Genomic DNA, 27331 nt, shown 5'->3' on the forward strand with positions numbered 1-27331 from the left:
CATCGCACGGCAAAAGGTTAGCGATCAGAGCAAAATGCAGCATAAGACGTGCACCCAACCCCGCATTCAAAAGTTCAAGATATCATGGTGACTCACTTTAGCTCCAGGGAAGCCTTCTCCTGGTTGCCCCCTTGGTCCTGTCACACCCTGGGCCCCCTGTTCACCCTGAATCAACCACATGAATATACTGTTTTCCGTGTGCAGGGTAGTAGACATCTCAGAGAGTTTGCAGATACCTTAATTAAAATATGTATATAAAAAAAGTAAGACCATAAATCATAGCCTACCTTTGGCCCTTGAACTCCTTGTCCTGGAGGCCCTGCTGGCCCCAGTGGGCCTGGTCGCCCGGTGTTACCCTAAAGTACAGAAGATACAGAAAGCCTCAGCTTAGAATGAACTATATAACATTTTTTTTAAATTTCATGTACTCTTAATCAAGTTACCATCTAAATTCCTCAAGGAAAGTATTAGATACCATTGACCATCCTTTTCTCTCAATTGTGAATAATTCCTTTTTCTCTGGGCGTGTGCCAAGTCACTATTAGCCTCTGTTCAAACCCATCTTGAAAAACCTGGACTTGCATTTATCAGGTAGGAAATCTATCTTTCTTTTAGGATTATGAGTTAAAGCATTTTATCAACTTATATAGCATAAGAAATGTCTCCTATCCTCTTTCCTTGGTTGTACTAAAACAGGTATTGTGTTCGATATTATGTTAGACCTTCTACAAGAAAAACGCAGTGACCATACAATCAATGACATTAGTAATAGCACCTCTCCATCCTGTTTTAACATGGAGGTTGATTAATACAATAAATGATAGCATCTCATCCATACCAATAACTGACATCCTTGCAACATTTAGTGTTTTGTTTTGTTGTGTCTCTTATCATTACTATGCTGATGATATCCAGCTTTATGCATTTGTGAAACTTGGGGAACTCAAGGAGATCAGTGTCTGGATGTCTCATCGTATATCACCACCAAACTAAAATCCTGTCCTTTTTCCCTTTTCAGCACTTAAAAATTGTACATCAGCACTTTCTTTCCTGGATTTTAACTGAAAGCTGTTCACAGGGTTCATCTCTGACTCCCAACTAAACTCTCAGCAGTAGGTTATTAGTGGCTACCTGTAGGACTATTGGAACTAGGTAAACATTGATGGTAGTGGGACAACTGAGCAGCCCTTGCATTCATGTGAAATTACTTATCAGGTCAGGTGGGCTAGACACTGTAATTTAACCTAGGCAGATACACGGTTCAGTATCTGCTGTTTGCTTGGGTTTCAAGAACAGTTTAAAGGTATGTTCCATCAGAAAAAGGTGTGAAAAGGTTTCAGATACCAGAATTGAAACATAAACATCACCTACTGAGCGACCCACTGTGTTCAGATGAAACACAGCCAGCCAATGTAGTTTAACCTAAGCAGATACAGTGTGGATATATCTGATCTGCTATCTGCTTGGCTGAGGACATTTTAAAAGTACATTAAGATCAGGATTAGAGAATGATGTCATCTGTCAGAGGGTGCAGCTAGATACTTGCTGCAGGGCCTAATCATAAGTCAAAACACCATTAAACATGATTAATGAACTTCACCCAACCACAGGCACATTTCAACATAAGTATTGTTTCATGTTAACTCCTGTTATTTTCAGTTTCATTGCCAAACTACTGCTGTTCTAATATTTACATTGGCTACAACCAATCATTCATTGTCTGTGTGTGATACATTGTATTCTTGTTTAAACCAAGAAGCTGTTGTATGATTACAACCACAGTAGGTGTACTAGGCCTCCCAGGTTATCAGTACAACCGATTGTGTCTTGATCAAAGTCCAAGACTGTGTTTTTGCAGTCCTGGTTTAACGTTATGAAACAGTGTTTTAAATCTTATCTCAAGACCTTTTTATTCTCAAATGTATTTTATTCATGCTCCTTCGCTCCGATTTGCTCTTATTCTTCTGACAGTTCTTGCTTGTCTTTTAAATATTTATTCAAATGCTTTTTATCATTGTTTTATTTATTTTAAATTGTGAAATGCGTTGTAGCTCTGGTCACAATCCATTGGCATAAAACTCTGCACATTAGGGATTAAACGTTATTATATATTCTGTGTGATCTGAGTTCAAACTGTGAGAAGAATTTTTAAATCGTCCAAAAATACAATCAAAGACATTGTCACGGTTCCATCCAGACAGATCGGCCATGTGTAATCAATAATTTCCCTTTAGTGAACAGATGTACAATGAATGTGAAACATACTATGAAACAATCTGGTGTTTTTTCTTGGAAATAGCTTTTTTTTAGGTTCAGATTATCCTTGTTTTAGAAAATACTGAGTCATGAATTGATGACACCACCATTTCCTCAACACTGATAAAGGCTGAAGTATGCCAACATGATCTGCTCTCTCATTTTCCCTCATTTGACAGCTTTGGTTGAGACCTCAATTAAATCTTGCCTACCGCTGCAAGGCTGTGACAGTGCTCGGACCTGCACAAACGCTGGTCTGAAGCCTGCAGGGAATCCGGATGTGATATTCGAGAACATATGGGTGCTGGGTGTCGCTTCAGTCGGGCCTGTTAGGCCAAGTGCTTCTCATCAGACACATATGTCTGTGGAGATTCACACTCTGCACCGATGTGTCACACTCTGCACAAATGTGTCAGAGTGCTGTGGGGAAAATCGTGATAAATACCCCGAACAAATGAACTGGCAGCCTTTGAATATGAGACCCCTGTGGCGGGCACATTCACACTCAAGATGAAGCACTTTTTTTTTTTTAAAACATGGAACTCTCTGAATGCAGCTAAGATGCAATTCTTCAGAGAAAATGACTCATTCACAACCATCTGGTTGTATGTCAAATAAAATTCCAGAAGGCCTCCTGCATAAGTTAACACAACACATTATAATGCTGTCCTTGACTCATGTTTGCAGAAACACAACACAAAACCTGTTTTTTCACAAGTTTAGAAGTGTAGATGAAAAATGGCTTAAGGTATTCAAGATAAAAATCAGAACTGTTTTAGTGTGGGAGTTATCTAAAGTCTTGAAAAGAGAATGTTATGAATTACCGGAGGTCCTTGGAGACCTTCGCCTGGAGGTCCAGGTAAACCAGGTAACCCTCGGAAACCAACATCCCCCTGGAAAGATGGAAAGCGAAGATATATGAACGCTTGCAACAGAGCAATTTACAATCCATCAAACAAATTAACTCCCGCTCAGAGAAAAATCTCATTTCCTTTAATTAACTTTCTTAAAACAAATGACCAAATCTTTCACTGGGGAGATACTTTCACTAATCTCTAATGCAGATTCAAGGTTTGAAATTCATCTAACAGTATTTTACTTCTCCTTTGTCTCAATTTTCGCAGCAGATTTTCATTTTGGGAAACACAAAATGCCTAATTGGTCTCAAAATGTCACACTACAAACACAATGAAAACATCTGTATCAAATTAGGTAATACATCAAGCAGTAATGAATTACCTAATTTCACAACACTGCACAGTATAGGTTCATTATTGAATATTCAATCATTGGTGAGTTTAAGAAAACATTAAATAATGCTGTCAAAGTGTAACTAATTCTCATTAAAACAGAGTCTTTTCCTCATTAATATACAGCATATACTGCTTCTGTTCATTATTAGGAATAAAGTTTTTTATTCAAGGTACCAAACTTTAGACATTAAGATCAATTATAAGTCAATTAGATATGCTGTTGCTTGCTGCTACACCTACTCCTCACCTCCTCCTGTTAGCTATGAGTCTACCTGGCCCTTGGGGGAAAGTGAGTGTGGTTGCTCCCATCTTCCTGCTGTGTTGAGCTTGACATTTCTCGACCCTGATCATTAATGCTTTACACATATCCCACATTCACATAATAATATATTCCATGCTATAATCATACAGTCATGTTGGAAAGCATATAACATTAAACCACAATTCACATAGCTTCACTGCTGTTAAAATAAGGAGAAATGCTTGAAAACACATGCAACATTAATTATTGATCGGCTTATCAATAAGCATTTAAATATGCTAATATGAGATGTATTTTTTGTGACTGTTGAAACAATGAAACTCTACAACACAAGATGATTACAGTTATTACTGTTGATGCTGTGTGATTTCAGAAGATGTTTTAGTCAGTTGGTTTGAATTGGAAACAACAGTCTGACTTTTTAGTTACATTTTTTGACTTTGGCGTTAGACTAAATAAATCAACAATGTCAATATTTTGGAGGAAAATAATGCAAAATGCATGAACTCACACACATAAGTACATTGGTGTGTAACAACAAACTGGAACTCTTCAACTTACTTTCCATCTTTTCTCATGTGCCGCCAACATTCACTCACCTGACATGCGTTATTTTTTCTACCTGACAGATGCAATATCTCACCTTTGGTCCAGGGATGCCCAATCCTTCTAGGCCGGGTTCTCCTGGAAGTCCGGGCAAACCTGGAGGGCCCTAAATGAAACATGACATGGAGGTAGAATATGTTTTCGAAGATACTACACTGAGTAAATCCCTTCTTCAGTGACTACTTGTACCACTAAATCATCTGAAGTGATCCCTGCTGTGTCACCTTTGCTCACTGTTTTGTGAGATATAAAAGGGCTAGCAACTTTTGGTTATAAATGTCTTACTGATGGATGGATGGATGGATGGATGGATAGAACTTATGGGTAGAATTAGGAAGACAAAAGACCGACAGATGGAGGACTTGATGTAAATGTATATATGTACAGATTTATGGGTGGTTAGATGAGCATGTCAGTGTCTTAATCAGTTCCTCACCGTGGGCCCAGGGTAGCCGTCTCCTTTGGGACCGAGTGGACCTGCAGAGCCTGAATCTCCTCGGTCACCCTTCACCACACAGATACATATCAGTCAATAATTCACTCACACAATGGATACAACATGATTTACAGATACATTTTCAAAGGAGACTCAAGTGGAATGTGGACGTAACTGGACACATGTGCTTTCTGCTCCTTCGCGTGCTTCTATATATCGTTAGTACTGTGCAACGCATTTAAAAAATGAAAATGTGAAGACACGCTGTAATGTTTTATTAGCTGAAAATCTGAACAAATGTTGGAGCAAAGACAAGCGTGACAGGATGGAGATTTATATTTCTCTTCTCATTTTCTGACATCTCCTCTGTTCTCGCTGGATGCCGGGGAAACGGTCTTCATGATGAAAGAGATCAGCGTGCTCGTGTGCTGCCAGATCTGCCTCTCATTACGCTCATATCATAATTGATTTTCCAAACATAGACTGTTCAGCTGTGACAACAAGCTTGCACTTGCCGATTTAAATCCTAACTTCCAGTTTGTGTCTACAGGCAGAGATCAGGCAGGATTGCACACATAATTGTTTTTTTTTTTAGAGAAGAGGTTTATACTGAGTGTCACCTTTGGACCTGGAAGCCCGTAGCCAGTCTCCCCAATCGGACCAGGAGGACCATTTGGGCCAGGATCACCCTAGAAGACAGTTTAGGTTCATTAACAATACATGTCCACAACACAGTACTGCAAGTAAAGCACCTAACATAGTACAAAACCTGTAATGAGCCGTGGGCCCCTAATCAGACCCCCAACCCTACCTTTTATTATCAAGTTACCCACTTTAGAATGGTAATAGTTTAATTAAATAGAAATAGTTATCTTAAAATATCCACCATGTAAGTTTAATATGAACTAAAAATATTAGAGGAAGTAAAAGCCTCATAATTACAAAATGACAGGTGTCACTTTAAAGCTACACAATGTAACTTTGTTGAAATATAAATAAAATTAAATCACATTAAAAGCTGAATTCATAAGTAATAAAACACACCAATGCTTCAATCAGTACACGTTTCTGCTGCTACAGCCTTTGTCTGGTGTGACCGGTAGCTTACGGTGGCTAATGTAACATGTCTTATCTCTGATACTGGTGTGTGATAACTGTGGTTACTGGGTCAGTTCACTGACTTTATGACTCTCTATTAGTGTTGACTATGTTTTAACATTTATCTTGTAATTGCCTCATCAATTTAATTTAGATTGAAACAACGTTAAAATACAGCCTAAATGTTAATGCACTGGTATGAATCCATAGTAATGTCTGACAATAATGACAAGAGCCATTTTACTGTAGGTTTAACTTTTGATAGCTTAAATTAATTTTTTAATATTGCAAAGTTGGTACTTTGAGTTAAGTAAAGAATCTGAATACTTCTTTCACCACTGCTGACATTACATTAATGTGAAACAAGTAAAAATGTGTCACCAGTGTCATAAATATGATTATAATCAATTCCATAGTGTGTGCATGGAACAGTGGTCTATCTATGACAATCAAGAACATCTGGAAACACTTAACAGCATTTGAACAAAATCACTTGTTTATGACCATATGCAGGGAACATAACAGGCCTCCACTTCTAATGTTACCACAGTAGAAGTAGGAGAAGTTACCTTGGGTCCGACAACGAATCGGCCTGGTGGACCAGGTGAGCCCCCCCTGCCCTGCGAACCTGGTTCTCCCTAAAGATTTGAATGCAAGAGGTTAAAATCAGTGACTTATAATTGATCTTTCTTCATCATTCTTTGCCATGTATGCATTTAAATGCATTTCCAGAAGACCATGAACAGGGAACCTCACCTTTGGTCCAGAGGGTCCAGCAATGCCAGGTGGACCAGTCAAGCCTCTGATTCCCCTTGAGCCTTGGTCACCCTTAAAAGGTCACATTGGGAATACAGTTATGTGCTAATCTTATAGCTGTGGCATTACTTATAATACACCAAGTTAAGCAAAGTCTTAATGCAACATATACAAAAAAGTGACCAGGGAAAATGTCACATTGTTTTACCTTTTCACCCTGGGTGCCAATACCATGTATTCCCTCTGGCCCCCTTACACCTACAGGTCCTACCTCACCCTGAAAACATGAACACATACATATGCATACACTCATAATATACGACTGAAAAGATTACTGATGGAGGCTTTATATTGAAGCAAACTACCTTCTGTCCAGGGGCTCCGTCCTCTCCTGGCAGGCCCGGCAAACCAGACAATCCTTGTGATCCTGGCTCACCCTGAGGACAGATATATACATCAGTTTATGAGACTTTAAGCAATGTAAGAATATAAATGATTGCTGCTTATGTGGGTTTCACTACAGGGCTGTGACCCACCTTAGCTCCAGGGTCTCCAGCACCTCTTTCTCCTGAGGCGCCAACCTCGCCTGGTAACCCCTGGTCTCCCTGTGAGATAAAACAACATTCTTATTATTGCCCTATTGTCAGTGGGTCTTTATGACACTAAACTGCATCATCATCAAACTTAGCATTGTGAATGTATGTACAATACAAACCTTGGGTCCAGGTAAACCTTCTCCTGGTTGTCCTCTTCCCCCTGGTGGACCCCTTGGTCCTTCCACGCCCTGAAAGGATCAATGCCAGAAGTAACAAGAGAAGTCTACTGGAATGTCACACAAATTAGAATTAGCATGGTTAAGGGACTGTACGTGTATTATCAGGGGGATTGAGGGAGGGGTGTAATCTCCCTTTTTCCATATGTTGTGAGCAGTGGATCATCACCATTTTCTGACAGTAATTAACTGCGTTTTGATATAAGCAGAGTGATCTTTGGCTCAGCTGTCTGCAGGAAACAAAATCATCCGAGTCTCCAGCTGTTGCTCCAAAACGTGTACCTTTATTACACGTATGCATCATGTTGGTTTAATTAAGATGGACTATGACGGAGTCTGACAGACCGTATATATAGGCTATATCATCTGATCTAGTTCATCTTTGTCATAGTTTTGTGGCAAAAATATTAAGATGCTTAAGCCTGTAAATCATACTGTAGATGGTGATTCTTCTAAGTTCCTTCATTCAGTGGCAGCTATTACCATTTGGATAGATAGTTCATTTTTGACATGTTGGGAGAAGGTGTTGCAGTTTCTTTCAAAGGAAGAGGAAAGGAGCAACGGGTTTTTTTTTTATGTGAAAGGTTCAGGAATTAAGAAATAACATGCAAACCTGTCATTTCATGGCAGAATATACCACAGCAGAAGTCATTTTCTTGATAAGGTACTTGCCTTCTCACCCTGTATGCCCATTCCTGGGAGGCCAATATGCCCCTGAAGACCTGGAGGGCCAAAATCCCCCTATGGATTCAAATAAGAAAGTAGTTTAATAACAACAACATGTAAATAATAGTATGCATTGCACTCAAATGGCTTCTTTGACATTTCATGATTTATTACATGTGGAAAGCACCCAACAGTGTTGTAGTTTTTGCCAAGATCCTGTGCATTTCCTTTTGGTTCCGTAATAAAAAAAAATATTGTGTTTATTGCATTGCATTAGTACAGTGGTGCCCCACAGGCACTGGTTTGTCATTACCACATGAAAACATTGCAATTATCCGTGATGAACAACACCACAAGGCTTCAGTAAAACTGTCAGCACAATCTGTGACATAAACTCCCATGTAAAAATCTCTATATTTTGAAAGGCAAGTGTTTTTGGAGGGGGGGGGGGTATCGTTCATTCTTTACAGTGGATGTCATACACTAGTGACATAAAAGGAATTAAAACACATTTTAAATCAAAGCCTTTGAACTAAAAGATTGCCAGATGGCTGAAAAAATATGCAAAAACATTCTGAAAGTAAACCTACTATATACCTACTTAATATCTTTATGTTGTCTGACTGTGTTAGTGCAGAGCTAACTTTCCCACATTCATCAGCCCAAAACCCTGAAGCCTCTCTCCTCCTACACTATCCAAGCTTTAACCTTGATTCATCATCTGTAGACTGTGACCTTCTATATAACACCGAGCTGAATACATTCACCGGTGACTCTGCCAACTCTCGACCTTCTTCGCAACACAGGACTCTGGCTTTATTTTCATGCCTGTGTGAAAGCTGTGCAGCCAGCCGTCTTATTTACAGCCTCTCTGTACCCTACTGTACCTTGTCTCCTTTGATTCCGGCGCCTTGCTGTCCTCTGGGCCCCCGTGGCCCCTCCAAGCCTCGTTCTCCCTGTGAGGAGAGAAGGAGAAGGTATTGCATTTTGCCTCTTGAAATAGCAGTTTAATATAGTATATGCATGTAAGAGGAACATGTACATAAAACAGGGCAGACCTATATAGTGATTAAATCTTTAATTTCGTCACTGTCACAATATCTGATCATGAAGCAACAAGTACAAATGTACATTTCTGCTTTCTGACGTAAGGTTTGGGAGAAAATTCAAGTTCCTGTTTATGTTGATGTCTGCATGTCAGTTTTGTCCTGATGTTAATGAAAGACAGGAATGTTTACAGAGACAGTTACCAGACAGATTGTCACACAGTGTTGGCACCATATGAAAATAGACTGTCATCAGGAAAACCAAAACAGGGCCTTTTGAAGACCCCGTAATTGAATATACATTTCTAGTCTGATATTAAAGACCCATTCAATCCAGATGTTTTTTCCTGTTGGGTATCCCCCCTCTTGTATGTTTCACATGACTACTATACACAGTAAACTGATGAACTGTATTGTCACAAGACTTCTCTGTACCTCTCCCATGTGCTGTGTGGGTGCAAGTATGAGTTGTAACATCACAAAATTGTGTAATGTGCAGCTGGGGTAACAGCTGGCTGAAGTAGACTTGATGGATTGTGTTGTTTTTCACATCGGAGCTGTGAACATGCGTTCCTTCTGTGCTGTATTTTATGTTTTTACTAAAAGCTAGGCGTGATATTGTGTAAGCACTTCATGTTGGCCAACCAGCAGCCATGCTCCATTTCTTAGGTGGCATTTTGGCACTGCTAGCATTGGCAGTCATTGCCTATATAACAGCTGTTGATGCATGTAGTTACATGAAACATAACGCTTAACCCAAAGTACAGCTTGTAGCGAATTCGACTTCAGTTAATAATGTGGGTTGCCAGTCAGAGTCAGGTCTGACAAATAATAAATAAAGAAATAAGACAATAGCCAATGGGAATGTCATATTTTTGGAGGTAGGTAAGGGAACATTTAAGGGATCATCCTCTTGGAACCATGAATGTCAATCCATCCAAAACTGTTGAGATATTCATCAGCCAGTCTAAAGTAAATATCATTCATTTCGGTGTCAATAACTTACAATGTTACTCCTTTTAGATGTGATTAAGTCCCAAAGTCACAACCCTCACCAAACTCATCTTGTTAGGATCAGCTCATTGTTCCAGATTACATGATGTTTCCATTCTGACTGAGAAAATGAAAACAAATGCAAGTGTTTTCCAGCCAGTTTTATGACAGCTACGGTACGCTTCCAAAATCAGACTCATGAAACACACGTGGTTAAAATCTGCTTGGCTTAATTTAAAGAGAGTGACTTTATAAGTGTGAGACAGCTACGTGACAATTATGAGATAATGGTGAGTGCCAAAACATAGTGTATGACCTGAGAAAAGAGCAGTCATCAATTGAGAGAGAGCTGGCTTAGTAATATCTGTTATAGATAGCGGTTATACTTCCAGTAGCTACAGAAGCTACAAGTCATATCAGACCAAGTAAGGCTGTAGCTGCTTTTATTTGTAAGCGGAAGAACGTGTTATTTTTTCAAAATTGGCAAACAATATCACTTAAAATGTGTGGTCTGCACTGTGTTAGCTTTTTATTGTGTTTAATTGGACGATTATTGGTGGTTGGGGCCGCAGCCTGCCCTGAGGCATCTCTAGATTTGCATACTGATTGTTTCTGTAAATCGTAGAGAGGGAGAAGAAGAAGGTGTGCCTTTAACTTACTTCTCAAAAATAGCCATTTTATGTGAAAAATATATACTGGACAGAAATATATTTCAAAGCAGAGCATTTTGTGTCTGAAATGTGTCTGGAGGGATATTAAAAACAAAAGAAGCAGTGAGGGATTAGACCAATAATCCAAGTTGACAGTAAATACAATGGTAATAGTGCAGAATAATGTCTGGCTGTATATGACTCTGCTAAAAAAGTAATATTTCCCTCGAGAACACTTCCCTGTCTTCCAAGGTCTTCCAAGAACAACAGACGTACAGTGACAGACTCAGAAGTGCATCGATTAAGCATGGCGATAATACATTCGCATGTCAGCTATAGTATAGATTTATCGTCATAACTCTACGACGGCAGCTCGTTTTGGCACGCATGCTGAGGCGCTAATGATGTGGAAAAAAGGGTAATGCTGCTGCTGAGCTGCTGTGAATCTGGAGCTTGTTGAGACACGTCGTGTGAAGAACGCTCGCTTTAAAACATGAACACCATCTGCGAGGCGGCGGTCAAGTGTGCTGTTGGGAGGGGGGGGGGGGGGGGGGGGCTAGAACCCTCGAGGCCGATCTCAAACGATGGATACACCTCCTCCTGTTCTGGGGCGGAAACTCACTGTCACTGTCTCAGAGGAAAGTCCACAAATGATACACTGGATGAAGGTCAAGGGAAGTGTAAAAACGTATGATATTCGGTTGAATTACAGAGGCTGGGCCCTCTGATGTAAAGCGCTTAGTGTTGTAACGCTGCCAAAAAGTGGTAACATCTATCATTACTGAAACACATTCCACCAACTTAATAACTCTTAAATTCACCTGTCTCATTTATCAAAAAAACAAAAGGTGTTTATACCCACAATTTCAAAGGCAGTCCTCCCATTTGTGAAGTGTCAAATTACATCTGGGGGCTGTTCAGAACTTTAAAAGTATTAAATAAATTGTATGTTTAACATCGGAGACTGATGATATTACACTAAAATGAACACTGACACATTGAATTTGTACAGATATCTATTTCATGTTATATCTCGCCTTTTGACTTGTCAAAGCAGGAAGAGCACAGGTGGAAGTAATAATATTAACGATGGCTCCATTCCATTCAGTGTCCCACGAAGCATGTGCAACACCACAGCCTGGAACTGGCTCACCAAAGTGGAACAAAGCCATCATTAATGTTAATCATTAATTCCACCTGTGCTTCTCCTGTTTGACAAGTGATACACTTACACACTACTTGCCAGCAGACATGACCTGGGGCCTGCAGTACAAAGCAAGTTCAACCTTAGTCTGGCTTTCTTTGGGTTAGCTGGATTCACTGAGTCTGACACTGGCATTGGATAATCAGGAGGCTGGCTATCAACTAGCTAATTGATGATCTAATGCTCTGTCTCAAATCACGTACTTCTCTTAGTACACTGTGTACACTCTGTCCTTACTCTTGTGCAGTGCGCACATTTCAACAGGTTAGTGTTGAACACTTCCATTGTGCACTTACGGGAAATGATGATTGGCTAGATAGCAAGCGAGCATTAGCAAGCGAGCATTAGCAAGCGAGCATTAGCAAGCTAGTGTACAAACTACTAAATTAACCTAATAAACTTATTGATGGCTTACTGGAATACTTACAGTCAGGGTTCGGAAGTAAATGTAATAGATTACAGAAATAACTATTTAAAATGAAATAAGTAATATAACTATTTCAATGACTTAATCAAAGTAATGTAACTTATTACATTTGATTACTTTTTGGTTACTTTTCTACCAAATGTTTTCAGCTGTTAGGGTAAGTGTTCCCATTAAGCACCAAAATCTATGTTCAGCTGTTTTTCATGGATACTGACATGATTTATAAGGGAGATCATTTCTTATAAAGCAAGATTTATCTCTCATTTCAAAATGTATTCATTAGTTCATGTAGATTTTTGAATATAAAATAAAGATATTTGATGAATAAAGTCCAATGACACCATTTAGACCTATGTGTGTTCCGAAACCCACATCATGATTTATTTACAAAATATAAAAAATATATTGATTTCAAAGAATCAATATGTGCACTGCATTTTCCCATACTTCTCTTTGTGAACGCACTTATGCACTCAATATATTAAGTGTAAGTACAGAAGTACAAGATTTGAGACACCGTATAAGTGTTAGAATCTTCTCCACAGTACAAGAAGAGAAATTCTGGTGGGGAAACACCTAATCTTATTATTTGTCTAGTACTTTTTAGGGATATTTGCACATTAAATCCACCTTTAAAAACATTTGACGTGTAATTTATAATTTATAGAATGGAAACTGGACCTCAGATCACCTGGAACACATCAATTATGACCAAAAGTACAAATGATTCTTATTAAGATATAAAAAAACGTAAGATGAATGAAACAAAGTTGTAAGCTGCTGTCAGGAACATATTTAATCTTTCTAACACATGTGTGAACCTGTGTGTGTGTTTGTGTGTATCCACATGTGGGAAGAGAGAAGACAGACGCAGCAGCGGACTCATTCTTTCCCCTCATGCTGAGTCACTCACTCTGTCATGTATCAAGGTGTCCTGGCTATTTTCTTGTATCATCTGTGCATCTCCTGCCCCGTGTTCTCATGTCTTCTAGTGGGGACGATCAATGGGCCGATCATACGATGAGGTAATGAGACACATGCCGCAACGCTGTGCGGGAATTTATGGAACTTCTGTGTTGTGTTATCGTCTCTTGTAACCGTACACGTTGTCAATTTCCTGTCATTACACCGCGGAATCTGGAGCCCAGACGGGGCCTTTGCACAGGTCGGTGGGTAGGGAAGGTGATTTGAAGATGAATGCATCAAATGGGGGTCATGGGGGTTCAAAGCTTTTTAAATGTCTTGAGTGCGTGAGGCTCCCAGGAAAAAACTGTAAGTCCCAAGAGCCTGAGACATAAAAGACATGAACACTAACTCACCTTTGGTCCGGGGAGACCTTCTCCTATCTGTCCTCTCTCTCCTTGGACTCCCTGTTGCCCTTGAGGCCCCTGGATAAAACAAAACAATATAAATAACAGTTGGGGGGGAGACATAAAAAATGATCATTTTCAATAAATGACTGTTCTTTAAACCCTTCCCCTGAAGGGTCACAGTCTTTAAATGAATTTATAACATCCTACCTTTTGTCAGTTGCTTGTAAAGCACTTTGAATTGCATTTTTTATTTGTTTAAAAGGTGCTATATAAATAAAGTTTGACTGATTTATTGTCCAATCACAGGACATGACATTGAGTTTTGGGTTTCACCACATGGAGCTCTATTAAAAGGACCTAATAACTAACTTTATTAATCAGCCTTTTACATGAACACACAAGATTCTGTCAGTGTTAGAACACTTTTGGATATTTCACATAAGAGATTTTTGAGTGATAAACTTTTAATTAATATTATAAATCATTTAGAATTAACTAACTGATACTGCCCCCCGCCAACTTTAGCTTACACAAATGTATTTAATTAATTTAAACCAGTTTTAAGCTTCTCTTTTAAGGAATTTTAAGTTTTCTTAAATATATAAAAATATCTGTAGACATTATTATGGAAGCGTATCTGCACCTTTATTCAAATGGCAATGCAGTCTGCAAAATGGTAATTTTTTAACAAAAGTTATGAATGAAAATTTGATTAACTCAATTCCATAAATGCTATGGTATTCTTGCAGCTTTAGTCAAATGGCAATTCATTTTGCAAAATGGAAATTCATTGTGCAAAGTGGCAATGCAATCCTCGCATCACTTTGTAATTTCTTGGATAAAAAATACAATGGAGTACAATAGCGCCCCGGCACACGCTTTATCTGCACCAAATTTCAATCTGTCAGTTCTCTTAACGACGTCACTTCTGTGACTTCTCAGCTGTGTCCAGGTATTGGGTAATAGAGGTAGCCCAGATACCCATGTAACCAATCAGGGACCTAGAATAGGAAGCTAGTCGGAATCTCAAGAACCACAGCGATCTCACCAGAGCAAACGGCAAGATAACACGAGTCACTTGTCTATCATTATGAGCTATACGTCACCATCCAGGTAACATTTTGTTCTGGGCTGACCTAAAACAACTGGTTACCCTGGGCTTGCCTTGAAAATACCCAACATGTTTATCAATGTTTCAATATCTTTTTCCTCTAGGCTAAAAACATATTTACAGCCCCCACAACACTACACGTTATGACAAAGAGAGAGACTGAGACTTTTATGAATACAGGTGCAGATACGCTTCCATGAATTATAAAGTCGGCTGGAGATTTCAGCCAACTTCAGTTAACTTTAATTAGCTACAGTTGATAAAACATGCCAGGGACAGGCGTTTCAGCCGACAAATTGACTGCTGCTGGCTAGAAATCAGAATCCTGCTTTTTGGTTTATTTCTGTGCATAAATAAACAGCGAGTCTGTCAAAGTCCCACTGTTTCAAAAATGAGTATGAATACCACCTGTAAGCCTTGGCGTGTGTGTGTGTGTGTGTGTGTGTGTGTGTGTGTGTGTGTGTGCTTGTTTCTTACTCACCGGTGGTCCGGGCTCGCCAAGTCCTGGAGGACCCGGCGGCCCCAGTTGCCCCTGGAAACCAACATCACCCTGCACATTGCGAGACAGTGAGAGGAGCGCACAAACAGGGTTAGACGCAAGTGGAAGATTATGTTCTCATGACTTCATTTTCCAAAACAATAGAGCGGCAGACTTCACCTTGGGTCCCGGAAGACCGATTCCAGTTTCCCCTTGGACTCCAGGTGGCCCAGAAAGTCCCCGTTCCCCCTATAAAAAGACAGGTAGTGACAGACATGTGCAAAGACACGCACACAGATGCACAAACAGTTGCTGATTGGTCGTTTCGACATGATCAGTAGAGCTGTCCACATTTTCCATTTGACCAAGAACATCTACTTTCTCCACCTTCACACTTCCCCTATTATTTAACAAAGTTAAAAATGGGGTTCAAACATGTACTTTGGGGTCCCTCACTCCCTTCAGTAAATACTTTATTGGTAAAGAATGCAATTATTCACTCGGGAGCTGTAAATCACAGCCATAGTGTGCAGCAGGAGGGCACATAAGAGGCGTGAAGAAGGCGTGGAAATGTTAGTAGGTGCATACCGGCACTCCCCCCCACACCCCCTCCTTTCCCCTACCCTTTAAGACAAGTTGGGACAATGATTAAACCCAGACATTTGTCTGCCATTCAGGTGATATAGGATGACAGCCAGACAATCAACATGAACATTCTTCTAAAATAATTAAGGAGCGAACACTTGGTGGGGAGTGTGGGTTCATGGCAGAATTGGCAGCTATAACACAAAAGAGGGAGCTTTAAAAGTAGGAACAGACAAATAAGCTGACAAGGTAATAACAGACGAGATACTTCAGAGGGGTTTTCAAATGTTCCACTGGTCAGGGATCATAACTCACAAACAAGTTTTCAGATATACGGTCACCTGATCAGTAGATCTGTTTGTAGGTCGATTTGACATTTTTTGCTGTTATTTATGCCCGTGATGAATTGATTTAGTCCCAATGTATTTTAAATGTCAGCTTTGTGAGCGTAAATGTTCTTTATGGAGAATTTCTCTGGAACAAAGAAAACACTTTATATGTCAATTTCATTTTCCCACTTTCTTGCTTTCATACGCAGCTGGCGCATTTAATTTTTCACCTATTCCTCACCACAGGTAACAAGTTGATCCATTTTCTTTTGTGCTGACGTTGATACATAACTATGAATGAAACTTAATTCAAACCAGACTGTAAAAGAGCCCAGTTATTACTTCATCTGGTTTTAAGACCGTGGGGTGGGTCAACCTTTGACATTTGCACTGGAAAAGACAAAAGGCCAGTGTGGCTTAAAAAGTGAGGTCACACACACATATAAAGGACGGATCAATCAGAGGAGAAGTTTGATTTACTTCTTCCTTCGCTTTCCTTTTGTACTTCAACACTTTGAACATGTGCAGCATCGATTTCAAAAGCATCCAAGATTGAGGAATACTTACTTTTCTTCCCATCACACCTTCAGGTCCAGAATCACCAAGTGGACCAGGCAAACCCTGAATGGTGAATAAGCATTACATATTATGGATTGCAAATTAGATCATGAACAATCAAAAAGGCATGACTGACAGTTCGCTAAGCCCCTCCCCTGAACAGTGGTTATCCAGTTGTAGCTTAGCATGTGAGGCCTGTCAAGGTTTAAATTTCTTCACATCATGTTTATTTTAGGCTTTCCAAAACCAAAAACCACAAAAGAGTAAAGTGTAAGAAGCTAAATAAACTTTGTGTTTGTCAGCTCTAATGTAAAAGGTTCAGTTAAAGCTGAGTAGCATTTTACTGTATAATACTGTACATATTAAATATTATACATTTTTATGTATAATACTTCACCTGTGAGAATAGCAAGGGACATACAGCTTTTTCCTCAGTATTACAGCATTATATCACATGCATTTTTAAACCTGCTTTACAGCTTTCTTCTTTAAAACAAGAAAAAAATGAGCTGCAGGCTGCGTTTCAGTCAATGTTAATTAGCGAGCAGCTACAGGTGCTAAAATCTGTTATCAACAGTCAACCTGTTCAGAATGAGAAAACCTGCTTTTTTTGCTTCTGTGGGTAACTGAGGACCCATCGTTTCAAAAAAACTATCACTTTTGAGCGGCAAATCTGCCACCGTCACTGTAAACTGTCTTTGTGCTCTGCTGAAATGGATAGCTTGACAGGTGAAGGGAACATAAGTGAAGGGATGAGGCTTTGATTTCATGATAAAACATTTACGGAAAAAAAGGAAAAGAATGCTACCTGAAGTCCACGATTTCCTTTCGGCCCAATAGGACCTTCAGGACCCTGGAATAGAATAGAGGATGCTTAAAATTCATAGTCCATAGTGAGCACAAACAAAACTGTCATCTTAGTGGTTCTGTAAGAATATGTGATAGTGTGGTAAATAAAATCTAAAAAAAACAAATTAAAAGGTTATGGAGAATGAATTTAAGTCTGTCATTAACATAACACACAACTATCACTTTATAAAGGTCAGTAATTATAATTTTACTCAGATATAACTGTAAGAACTGAGGGAATGACAATAAAATAGCAACAGATAATTATATGTGACTTTGGTTACAATATTAAAGGGCAACATACTCTGTCTCCTTTAATTCCAGGTGTGCCACACTCCCCCCTCTCTCCCTGTAAGACAATAAAAAAGCAGTTTAGTGCAATATATGCGAGAACAATTTATTAAGGAACAATGTGTTATAATATCCCAGTGAGGAGTTGAGTTTGTTTGCAGACTAGTGACATTGGGATTTATCTAATCAAGAACTTTGGGATCTTTGAAAAGTTATGTAACTAAAGATTCATGCACATAAGCCTGACATTAAACACAGATGAAAAAATAGGAGGAGAAAATGTCACAATGTGTCTTTTCTGGAAAACATGATTGTTCTGTTTCCCTCACTGATGCAGATTTTCCACATGATGGTAGAATCCATACAATACCTTCTCTCCTTTGTATCCTGATTTTCCCTGTGTGTACAAAACAGTGTCATTAAGTCAGGAGGAGACGGGAAACATTTTTCCATTTAATGTAATCTTCAACCATTTGATTTTAGACCCTTAGCTCACCTCCGATCCCTCCCGACCAGGAAGTCCACTGAGCCCACTCTCACCCTGGCGGAAGGAGGGATTTTAATTAGTACATCTGTATCATTCATGTGGTTTTATTAATTAAAAACAACTGGTGATTAAACGGGTAGGCAGCACCTTTGTTCCCTTTTGGCCGGGGACTCCATCATCTCCGGGACGCCCCTTCTTACCCTGTAGAGAAAGTCAGGGAACCAATATTAGGCAGAAAACATGCATAATAACTTCCAAAGAAAGCATGAGTAAGCCCTATATCCCCACCCCACAACCCTATATCATTCAATTCTATACATTTTATATGATAAACTTACTCCACTACTTTGTTATGCAGAAAAGCTTTGAGCTTTAGTTAAAAATTAACAGAGTTCACCTGAGCTATGAGAGAGTATAAATCCGTGCAAGAACATTTTAAGCACATATATAGTATCTCAGTTTGTTACTAGACAATATGAAAATCAGACAATTCAATTCAACAAAAAGAAAAGTTATTAAATTAGATAATTGGAAAAACCATAAAATAACGCATGAATAAAGATATTCAGCAGCGTATCATGAAGTAAACCAAATGAAGAGTCAGTGCATGTTATTAAAAAGGGCAAGCAATTAAATTCTACTATGGCTTCTAAGGCTTGGTTAATCTTTAGAAAGGACACATTTTATGTTACCCAGGCACCTCTTATTCTAATAATTAACTAAATAACTTGAGAATAGTTACAAATTTTTCAAAGTGTGAAAATCACATGTTAACTATTTTTTGACTTCATATTTAATATAGGCAGTGACTTTTGGCAGTAATTGTTTGGCTAGTAGCATCAAGGTGGCTATCTTAGCTTATGCCAAACTAAGCTAACTGTCTACTAGCTCCAGCGTCATATTTATGATTAATAGTTAAAAGAGTGGTATGAATCATTTCATCTACCTGTAGGCAAGAACGTGACTCAGCACATTTCCCAAAATGTTGATGTATTAATTCTACATACAAAAATATTAGCTAAAATATAGCTTAGACGACAGCAAGTGTAAACTGTCTAAAATGTGAGGAGCATAGATTACAACCAGTAATGTGTTAGCTGTAGCTTCATATTCCATGTATATAGTGAGTTCCTGCAGTAATTGTTTGGCTAGTAGCCTCAAGGTGAAGATCTTAGCTTATACATAGACTGTATATAAAATGGACGTAACATCCGTGACGTCACCCATTGGTTTGTGGACTGCTGCTTGGAAGCGAATAGTTTCAGATCCGGGCAGCGCCATCTTGAAAATTTCCGGTACATGATGAGTAAAAAAAAAACACGGATTCTACTATATGGGCATGTCACTGCCCGATTTCCGGAGGGCATCAGGAGGAGCAAGAGGCACCCTCCTGAACATGTGAACCGATCAACCTGTCAATCACGATGTAGCCACGCCCTAATGCATACCCTGCTTTATCGTTAAATATAAAATCAGGGAGGCCAAAATTTCACAAATGAACATCATACTGCATTGAAGAAGGCTTTAAACTAGCGATTGAGACCATAAACACATTTTGAAAACGTTTACTGAGGTTAGAAATCAAGTGAGAAGTTGGTGAATTCTCCATTGACTTGTATAGAGACGGAAGTCCTTTTGACACCAAAACGGTCGCCCCCTGGTGGCCTTTTGATAGAATGCAGTTTTAAGTTACTTCCGCGTTCGCATCATTTCAGAGGACCAGAACTCCCCGCCTGAGTTTATACCAAACTAAGCTGCTAGCTCTAGCTTCATATTTAGGATTAACAGATAAGAGAGTGGTATAAATCTCATTTGCTTATTAGGTAAGAAAGTTAATGAGTGTATTTTCCAAAATGTCAATGTATTACTTTTACATACAAAAAAATAGCTTAGAAACATATATGGCTAAAACAACAGTACATATCAACTATAAACCATCTAAAATGTGAGGAGCATAGATTCCAACCATAGAATGTATATAAAATTAGCATAGATTCCAACCAGTAATATGTTAGCTAACCCACCACTAAGAGATACTTTCACATGTTTAATAGTTGTAAATTATAGTGTAGCTGCTGATCTGTGCTTTACTTTCATGTAATGACAGCCGATTACATAGGCTTCCTGCTTATGATTAGCAATGTGAAATACAAGAGCTCTTTTTGTTTGTGCTGTGCTTCATGAAAGCAACATGCTTGTAGTACATCATGGATGAAAGCCACTGAGTTTTGGGAGCAGATGAGTCAGAAGGGTCTGTGAATTCTGTGCATATGTGCGTGTGGACTTAACTGAGCAACTGTCTGGCTTCTCTCTCTGTTCTCATGCATGTTCATATTCTTATCTTTCAAGTGTCTCCCTCTCTTGCTCCCTCTGTCTGCTCACACTGCTTCCGTCACTGCATGCCTGCAGCCCGTGATGTGAAACAGCTTTTGTTCGGAGCATTAAGTTTAAGAGAGTAATTACTCTGTTCTCATCCTGTGAAAATACATCAAAGCATGGACCCTATGTCTAATTGTGGCTGACCTCTGTGTAATAAAAAGGAGTGTTCACATCAAAACATGGCTTTAGCAGGCAAAAAAACTCACACGGGTACCATCTCATCTCCCGAGCAAGTGTCCTCAGAGAATCCCAAGTGGTTGAATTCTTTCTACAGACATGATTCTGACTGATTTCCCATGTAAAAATCTGTTTAGGCCTGTTTTCAATAAACTGTTAGAGGAATGTAAAGCATTCACTTACTCTCATTGCTGCAGGAAAAACAAAGACCTCAAAACCACACGATTTACTAAACCCCCCATAACCCTGTAATTATGTAGCCTGTTAGCATCAAGGGTGCCTTTGTCAGCTGTGTCGTCCTCTGCAGTACTTCAAAAAGAAGCCAGTTTGGGAGTAAAACAAAAGTCTGGAAATACATCTGGATTTCAAAAAAAGGAATTTGATCTTATTGTGTGCAGCAGAGGAGGGCCGATGGTGGGAAAGAAGAATACTTACAGCAGGGCCAACGGGTCCCCTCTCACCCTTGTCACACATACATGGGCTCCGGACCAGGGGACACTTCAAACACAGGGAACACAGAGTCAGATGTGCCACTCTCTAGGAAAACAAATCAACAAATTTGCGTAGAGGCCGCAGTCTCGAGACTTACCCCATCTTCTGCCAGTGTTGTCTGTGGAGCAAGAAACACAAAAATGTCAAAATCAAATTTTCTCCATATGGCTGATCTTTATATAATCCAGCAGACATTTGAGAGATCTACGAAAATGAATGAACAGAGTTTAATTGAAAATATGAAGTATGACTGGAACCTCAAACACCTGCTCCTCAAACACCCAATTAAACAGGTTTCACAGCTGGCTCTCATATGGCCTTTAAACCTCCTCCACCTGATTCTATGAGTGGACTCTCACATTGCACTTCCTCTTGTTACACACTAATCTTGCCAGAACCACTATTTTCACCACGCCGGTCGCGGTTGCTTTACTCTTCAAAGCTGACCACATTCTCCACAATGTTCGAAATTCCGCAAAGAGACTAAATACAAACCACATGCATTGATCAGTAAAATAACCTCGCTAAGCATCCAGGGGATGTTTCCGTAGTGGGGAGGGGTGTCTGAGGGTAGCGCAGACAGTCTGTCCGTTCTTGGAGGACAGAGCAGTGCAGCCAAATGAGGAGACTAAAGATAAAAGACAGTTTCTCAGCTGGGACAGAGGCGCATGTTTATGACATACAGATGCTCGACTGTATAGAGCGATGAGATGAAAGTCTTATTGTAGCTGCTGCTGCTGCTGCTTCTGGCGTCTTGCATGCCAGCAGAAATTATCCAGGAGCTTCAGTGCAAGTTTTTTATAAAGTTCTCTCTTATCATATTTGGATGTGTTGCACCTGTGTCAACAGTAAGCCAGTTTGAATTGCTTTTTGAGGATCTTGCTCAGTGATGTAGCGTGCATGCATGTTCTCGCTGGGTTCCTGATCTCACTGCACCCACACAAGAGTTTTAATGCAAAGCATATGTTACAGGTTGGTTGTGTCTGCAGGATGTTGCTGTGCAACACATGTTAATTATCAGTTTATAAACCGCAACCTGAACCACACCGGTCAAGAAAAAACATTGAAAATAAAGACAAATGTGTCTTATTCTTGTTAACTCCTAACACATGTATGGCTGAAGAAGAAGTAAATAGTTTTATATTTTCAGGCCAACTGCTGATTTCAGAGAGGATGTCAGAGTGAAATTTATTATCCAGGGATGACTTGGGTGATGACAGCAGACTGTTACTATGGTAGCAGGTGTACAGGGATGCAATAAGCCAAGAAATCATAGCAATAGGTAGTGTCAAAGATAGCACTGAGGATGTGCCTTCTGGGTAAATTGAGAAGTTAAAGATACTAATATTTGATTCCTTTGGCGAAAGTCTGTCTGTCTAATGGATTTTTGAGGCTTGGGTTCAGTCATAAATGTCTGCCCTCTGGCAATAAGCAATTATCAAACATACATGCAATTTCTCTAAATGTAGGTGCCAAAGAAATGTAGGAAGGTTACAGCTGGAAACGTGATCGTACGCAAGTCAAAGCATGTTATGTCGGCCAAAAATATATATTTATATAACTTCTGTCAAATCTCTTTAATCTCTCTTTGATGAAAATGCATTTAGAGAGCCGACTTTGAGGGATTTCCAACCATCTTGCAAGTTAAATTTGTTATTCCTGTAAATGTCAGAGATCTTCGCTTCAAAAAGGTTAATCTAATAAGTCTACTCATTCACTTTTTTGGGGAAGTTTTCCCTTATCTGAACCAAAGATTTAAGAATAGAGGGTGTACACATTGTGCTGCCCTTCTGAGGCAAAATTGTGACTTTGGACCACACAAATAACATTGGCTTGACACTCCAATAGATTCTGGTAGAGAACACTGTATGAAATTAGTAAAGTTTAAACTATAATCCATGCATGTAATCTGAAATAAATGTTTAACTCACAATCTCCTTGATGACTTTATCCACAATGCCTTTGTCCTGCAGGTTGTGAAGATAGCGTGAAGCTGGGGAATTAGCAATAAGCCTCAACTGAGCTACATTGGCAGGTTCATTGGCTTCAGGTGTGATACCTATGGTGAAGAAACGGACTCCCTGGTTCTTGGCATCAGCCACAGCTGCAAATATATCTGGATTTCTGGGGTGCGAGATGCCATCAAAGAGCAGGACGGCCACCTTGATGCTGCTGGGATCCGACTCATCCAGGTAGATGCGGGTTAGGTTGGTGATGGCGTAGGTTGTGTAGGTGCCGTGGCCGATGTACACAATGGGAGTCACTTTGGCCTTGAAGTTGTCGGCGCCCCTCCACTCTTTGAAGGTCTGCTCTGTGAGGACTGTACTGCTGTACTGGAGGAGTGCTGCACGGGAGCTGATGCCCCGGCCGGTCTGCAGGCGGAGGCCCTGCATTCGGTCCACCACTTCTGTGACGAAGTGCTTCTCCTGAGCATGGTTCTCTTTGGCGCTCTCTGAGCTGTCGATCAGGAAAGCTATCTCTACGTTGCAGTCTTCATCGACTAATGCTGAGAGGAAAGAGGAGTTTATTAACTATTAGATAATAAACATTAAAAGAATAATACAGCTTTTTTTTCAAGGACATACACTTATTTGCTTTCTTGTTGAGAGTTTGGTGAGAAGATTGATACCACAGTCATGTCTGTATGCTAAATATGTATCTAAAGCCAGCTGCTGGTTATTTTAGCTTAGCATAGAAAAAGTGCTTAGTACAGAGATTTGAAATGTGAAGAACGATTTGTGCAATCTATACAAGAACTACACACTGTGGTTTTACTAGCAGTTTTGTGTTACTTTTTGGCTGAGACAAGTCGCTAGGCAACCAACAGAGACTCTTGGAAGTTACTGCCCTGGGCAACAAGAAAAAAAAATCTGGCACATAATCACCCATAAAACTGTCAATAGGTATCTTCACACTCACACCAACTGGTACTTGAATTTTGTTTCGGTTGCAGTTTTTGTACTAAGCTAAGCTAACCAGCAGCTATCTCTACCTTCATGTTCAGCCTAAATTATGTAATTGGTCTCACACCTCAAATCTAACTCTTTTTAAAAGTGAGAATAACAGAATTTTTAAAAAACGTGAAACTATTTCTTTAAGTCAGTTCATACCCAGCAAGAGCAAAGAGGACTAAGCAACTTTTCCATGGCTTAATATTTAGCATTTTATCATTAGACATTAGCTGTTATCGGTTTCATACACACCACCAAGTTAACTGTTTGCTCTTGCCAGGCTGTTGTCAAGAGTCTCTCTATCATTCATTACTTTCATATCCAGCTAAATATAAAGACTAAACTGATCACAGCTAAATTGATTTCAGTCAGGAGGGAAAATGTTATCTGTGAAGCCTTCAGAAAGGGGTTAAGGTGATTTATTGACCACTTAGGCTCTAAAGGGTGATACCTTTTCAAGAAAAGTGTGATAAGTTCATGAATGTGACATATAATTTTGAAAAGGAAATAAAAGTAACTCCACTTGCGGCGGCAACCTTCAGCAATGGAAGGAGGTCACAGATCTAATATAGGCTGAGGATAAATCACATTAATCTTCACGGAAATATGTCATAGAGAGAATGTGCCTGGGGAAACAGGATTCTCAGCGAATAAAACATTTGGGTAACAGAGCACTGAACGGTCACACAGGAGATGGATGGCAGTAGAAAGCCTGAGAGATATGATCAATCCAAGTGGATTGCATCCTCCAGCAATGTCCTTGTTGAGTATCATGTTCCATTTTTTCGCCTGTGGCACCTTTTTTTTCCTAGTGATGAAAGAAATGAAACATGTGCCACCTGCACAAATTCCACCCTACCTGAGTGGGAACAGCAGGAAAAGAACCAATAAACTCACTCTGTAGTGCACCCATCATGGAAAATAGACAACAATATCTAACAAATAGTGCTACTTTAGACTTACCTTTGCTATTTTGTGGTATGAAATTGGATGAATATACTTTGCTCCTCTTCCTGGTAGTCACCACCTGTTCACGAGAGTCTTCGTCATAGCCCTGTGCACAAAGACCCTGAAGTCCCCACAATAGCAGGAACCAGTGCAGTGAGGGGACCATGACTTCCCTGAAACAGAGGCAAGAGATGGATAAAAAAGAAAGATCCACACACGCCCTCACATTTTAATACCTCCCAAAGAACTTGCACACACTCATAGAACAAGCTTTAACAAGTAATGCATGTTTGAGAGTCAGCCTTCAAATGCAAAACTCACAATGTTGCTGACTTAGGTTTCCAATGTATTCAGCTCTGCAAAGCTTTCCCTGCAAGTGAAGAAAGTGCAAACAGGGCAAAGGACAGATTCTTCATTCAGTTAGTTTGGCTTCATGTCCTGAGCATCAAGTTGAGTGTCCTCTTCCAGAGTTGGATCTCAGTGTTGGGGAGTCTGCAGGTCAAGACCATGGAATGACACTACCAGCAGCAGCTTGTTGCCAGACGTTTAGACTGTATTCTGGCTCTCATGAGATTCACATTTGAGCCATTCTGAGGCGCAGTCAATGAAAGGAAGGCCAGCCCTTTTCAAACTCACTCACTTCCATTTTAGGGAAAAGGTGGGAGGGGTAGCCAGGGAGGCAGCTAAAGACACTCCAGAAATCCCTTTTTAGTTTTTTTTAGATAGAATGTCATTTTCACTTGGTTAGCCATTATATTAAAAACAAGAGCAGAAAAGAATAAAAACCCAGGGAATAACAGCATTTAGCCTTTTTTTCACTGAGACAGCTTGTTGAAATCAAAACAGGGCTTTATCAATTCTGTGCCATTGTGTTGCCTGGTAGCAGGGCCAGAGCGACCACAGAGGATAACAATGTCATGTCCATGGTAATGATTCTGGAAAGTTAAGGGGTTTACAGACATAAAGACACAGTGTCGTTTTTAAAGGGGATTCTAATACTTGTAGACATATTTAGACAGTTTACAAAAAATGAGTTAATTTTAAAAGCAATACAAAGGCACCTTGATTAATTCAGTACACTCAGGGGTTGGTCTAGTATGACCAGTAGTTTATGTTGGGTATAATGTTTGCAAATATTATGTAACTTTAGATGGATATTACTGGTATTACTGAGTGAGTTTGCTGACTTAATGACTCTTTACATGTGCTACTGCATTTACCATGATCCCGTCATTGTCACTTGTGGCCATATCAGTGCCATTACATAGCCGTAAGGGTAAGAATAAAACTTACATAGCTTTTCTTTAAATTAAGGAATTAGATACTTCATCATGCACCTGACTATAATGTAGAACAATACATTATAGAAAACAAAGTTAACTAGTCAAAAGTCTCTTTGATGGGGTTCAGCTAAATAAATTTGGACCCGTGGCTTCAATATTTATAAAATCCTGGCCCTGCTGGGTTGATAATAGTCTTGCAGGTAAACTGCGTTAACTCCAATTTTACTTAAATAACCAGTGTGCAGGATTTAGTGGCATCTAGTGGCGAGGTTGCAGATTGCAACCCACTGTACTAACTACACTAACTATGCAATCACGTTCTTGTTTATTTATTGTACTAATGCACTTTGTAGTCACATTCATATTTATTCGTTATCTTTGCACTAAATGTTAACTGATTTATATTGTTTGATGTACTGTTGTTGTGTTTTATGTGCCTTGTAAGGTGTCCTTGAGTGCTTTGAAAGGCGACTTTAAATAAAATGCATTATTATTAGTAGTATTATTAAATACCCCTCTCCCTCCACTTCCAAGAGTGTAGGGGAACCTACAGTAGCCACAAAACTTGTAAAAAAGTTGTAGAAACATGGTAGTGGAACATTACAGGCTCTGTGGAAGAGTTCCAGCTCTCTATCTAGCTAAAGACCTTATTCTAAGGTAATAAAAACACAACAA

The 27331-nt window shown here is 39.5% G+C and overlaps 1 protein-coding gene across 1 annotated transcript in view; it reads right to left on the reverse strand.

The window, feature by feature from the left end:
- LOC133976269 (collagen alpha-1(XXVIII) chain-like) overlaps positions 1 to 25984 on the reverse strand; it is a 33195-nt gene extending 7211 nt beyond the window's left edge. The window contains exons 1-28 of the mRNA XM_062414432.1: positions 25695 to 25984; positions 25389 to 25546; positions 23406 to 23980; positions 21572 to 21592; positions 21418 to 21480; positions 18574 to 18627; positions 18436 to 18480; positions 18310 to 18336; positions 17953 to 17997; positions 17608 to 17652; positions 16809 to 16862; positions 15508 to 15576; positions 15331 to 15399; positions 13745 to 13813; positions 8993 to 9061; positions 8112 to 8180; positions 7383 to 7451; positions 7204 to 7272; positions 7033 to 7104; positions 6876 to 6944; positions 6668 to 6739; positions 6481 to 6549; positions 5434 to 5502; positions 4814 to 4882; positions 4415 to 4483; positions 3081 to 3149; positions 288 to 356; positions 97 to 165 (exon numbers count right to left, since the gene is read on the reverse strand). Coding sequence (XP_062270416.1) covers positions 97 to 165; positions 288 to 356; positions 3081 to 3149; positions 4415 to 4483; positions 4814 to 4882; positions 5434 to 5502; positions 6481 to 6549; positions 6668 to 6739; positions 6876 to 6944; positions 7033 to 7104; positions 7204 to 7272; positions 7383 to 7451; positions 8112 to 8180; positions 8993 to 9061; positions 13745 to 13813; positions 15331 to 15399; positions 15508 to 15576; positions 16809 to 16862; positions 17608 to 17652; positions 17953 to 17997; positions 18310 to 18336; positions 18436 to 18480; positions 18574 to 18627; positions 21418 to 21480; positions 21572 to 21592; positions 23406 to 23980; positions 25389 to 25539 — 2259 coding nt within the window. The 5' untranslated portion in view covers positions 25540 to 25546; positions 25695 to 25984. The remainder of the gene's footprint in view (positions 1 to 96; positions 166 to 287; positions 357 to 3080; positions 3150 to 4414; positions 4484 to 4813; positions 4883 to 5433; positions 5503 to 6480; positions 6550 to 6667; positions 6740 to 6875; positions 6945 to 7032; positions 7105 to 7203; positions 7273 to 7382; positions 7452 to 8111; positions 8181 to 8992; positions 9062 to 13744; positions 13814 to 15330; positions 15400 to 15507; positions 15577 to 16808; positions 16863 to 17607; positions 17653 to 17952; positions 17998 to 18309; positions 18337 to 18435; positions 18481 to 18573; positions 18628 to 21417; positions 21481 to 21571; positions 21593 to 23405; positions 23981 to 25388; positions 25547 to 25694) is intronic.
- Between the last annotated feature and the right edge of the window lie 1347 nt (positions 25985 to 27331).

This window comes from Scomber scombrus, chromosome 24, assembly GCF_963691925.1.
Source record: "Scomber scombrus chromosome 24, fScoSco1.1, whole genome shotgun sequence".
NCBI classification, from domain to species: Eukaryota; Metazoa; Chordata; class Actinopteri; order Scombriformes; family Scombridae; genus Scomber; species Scomber scombrus.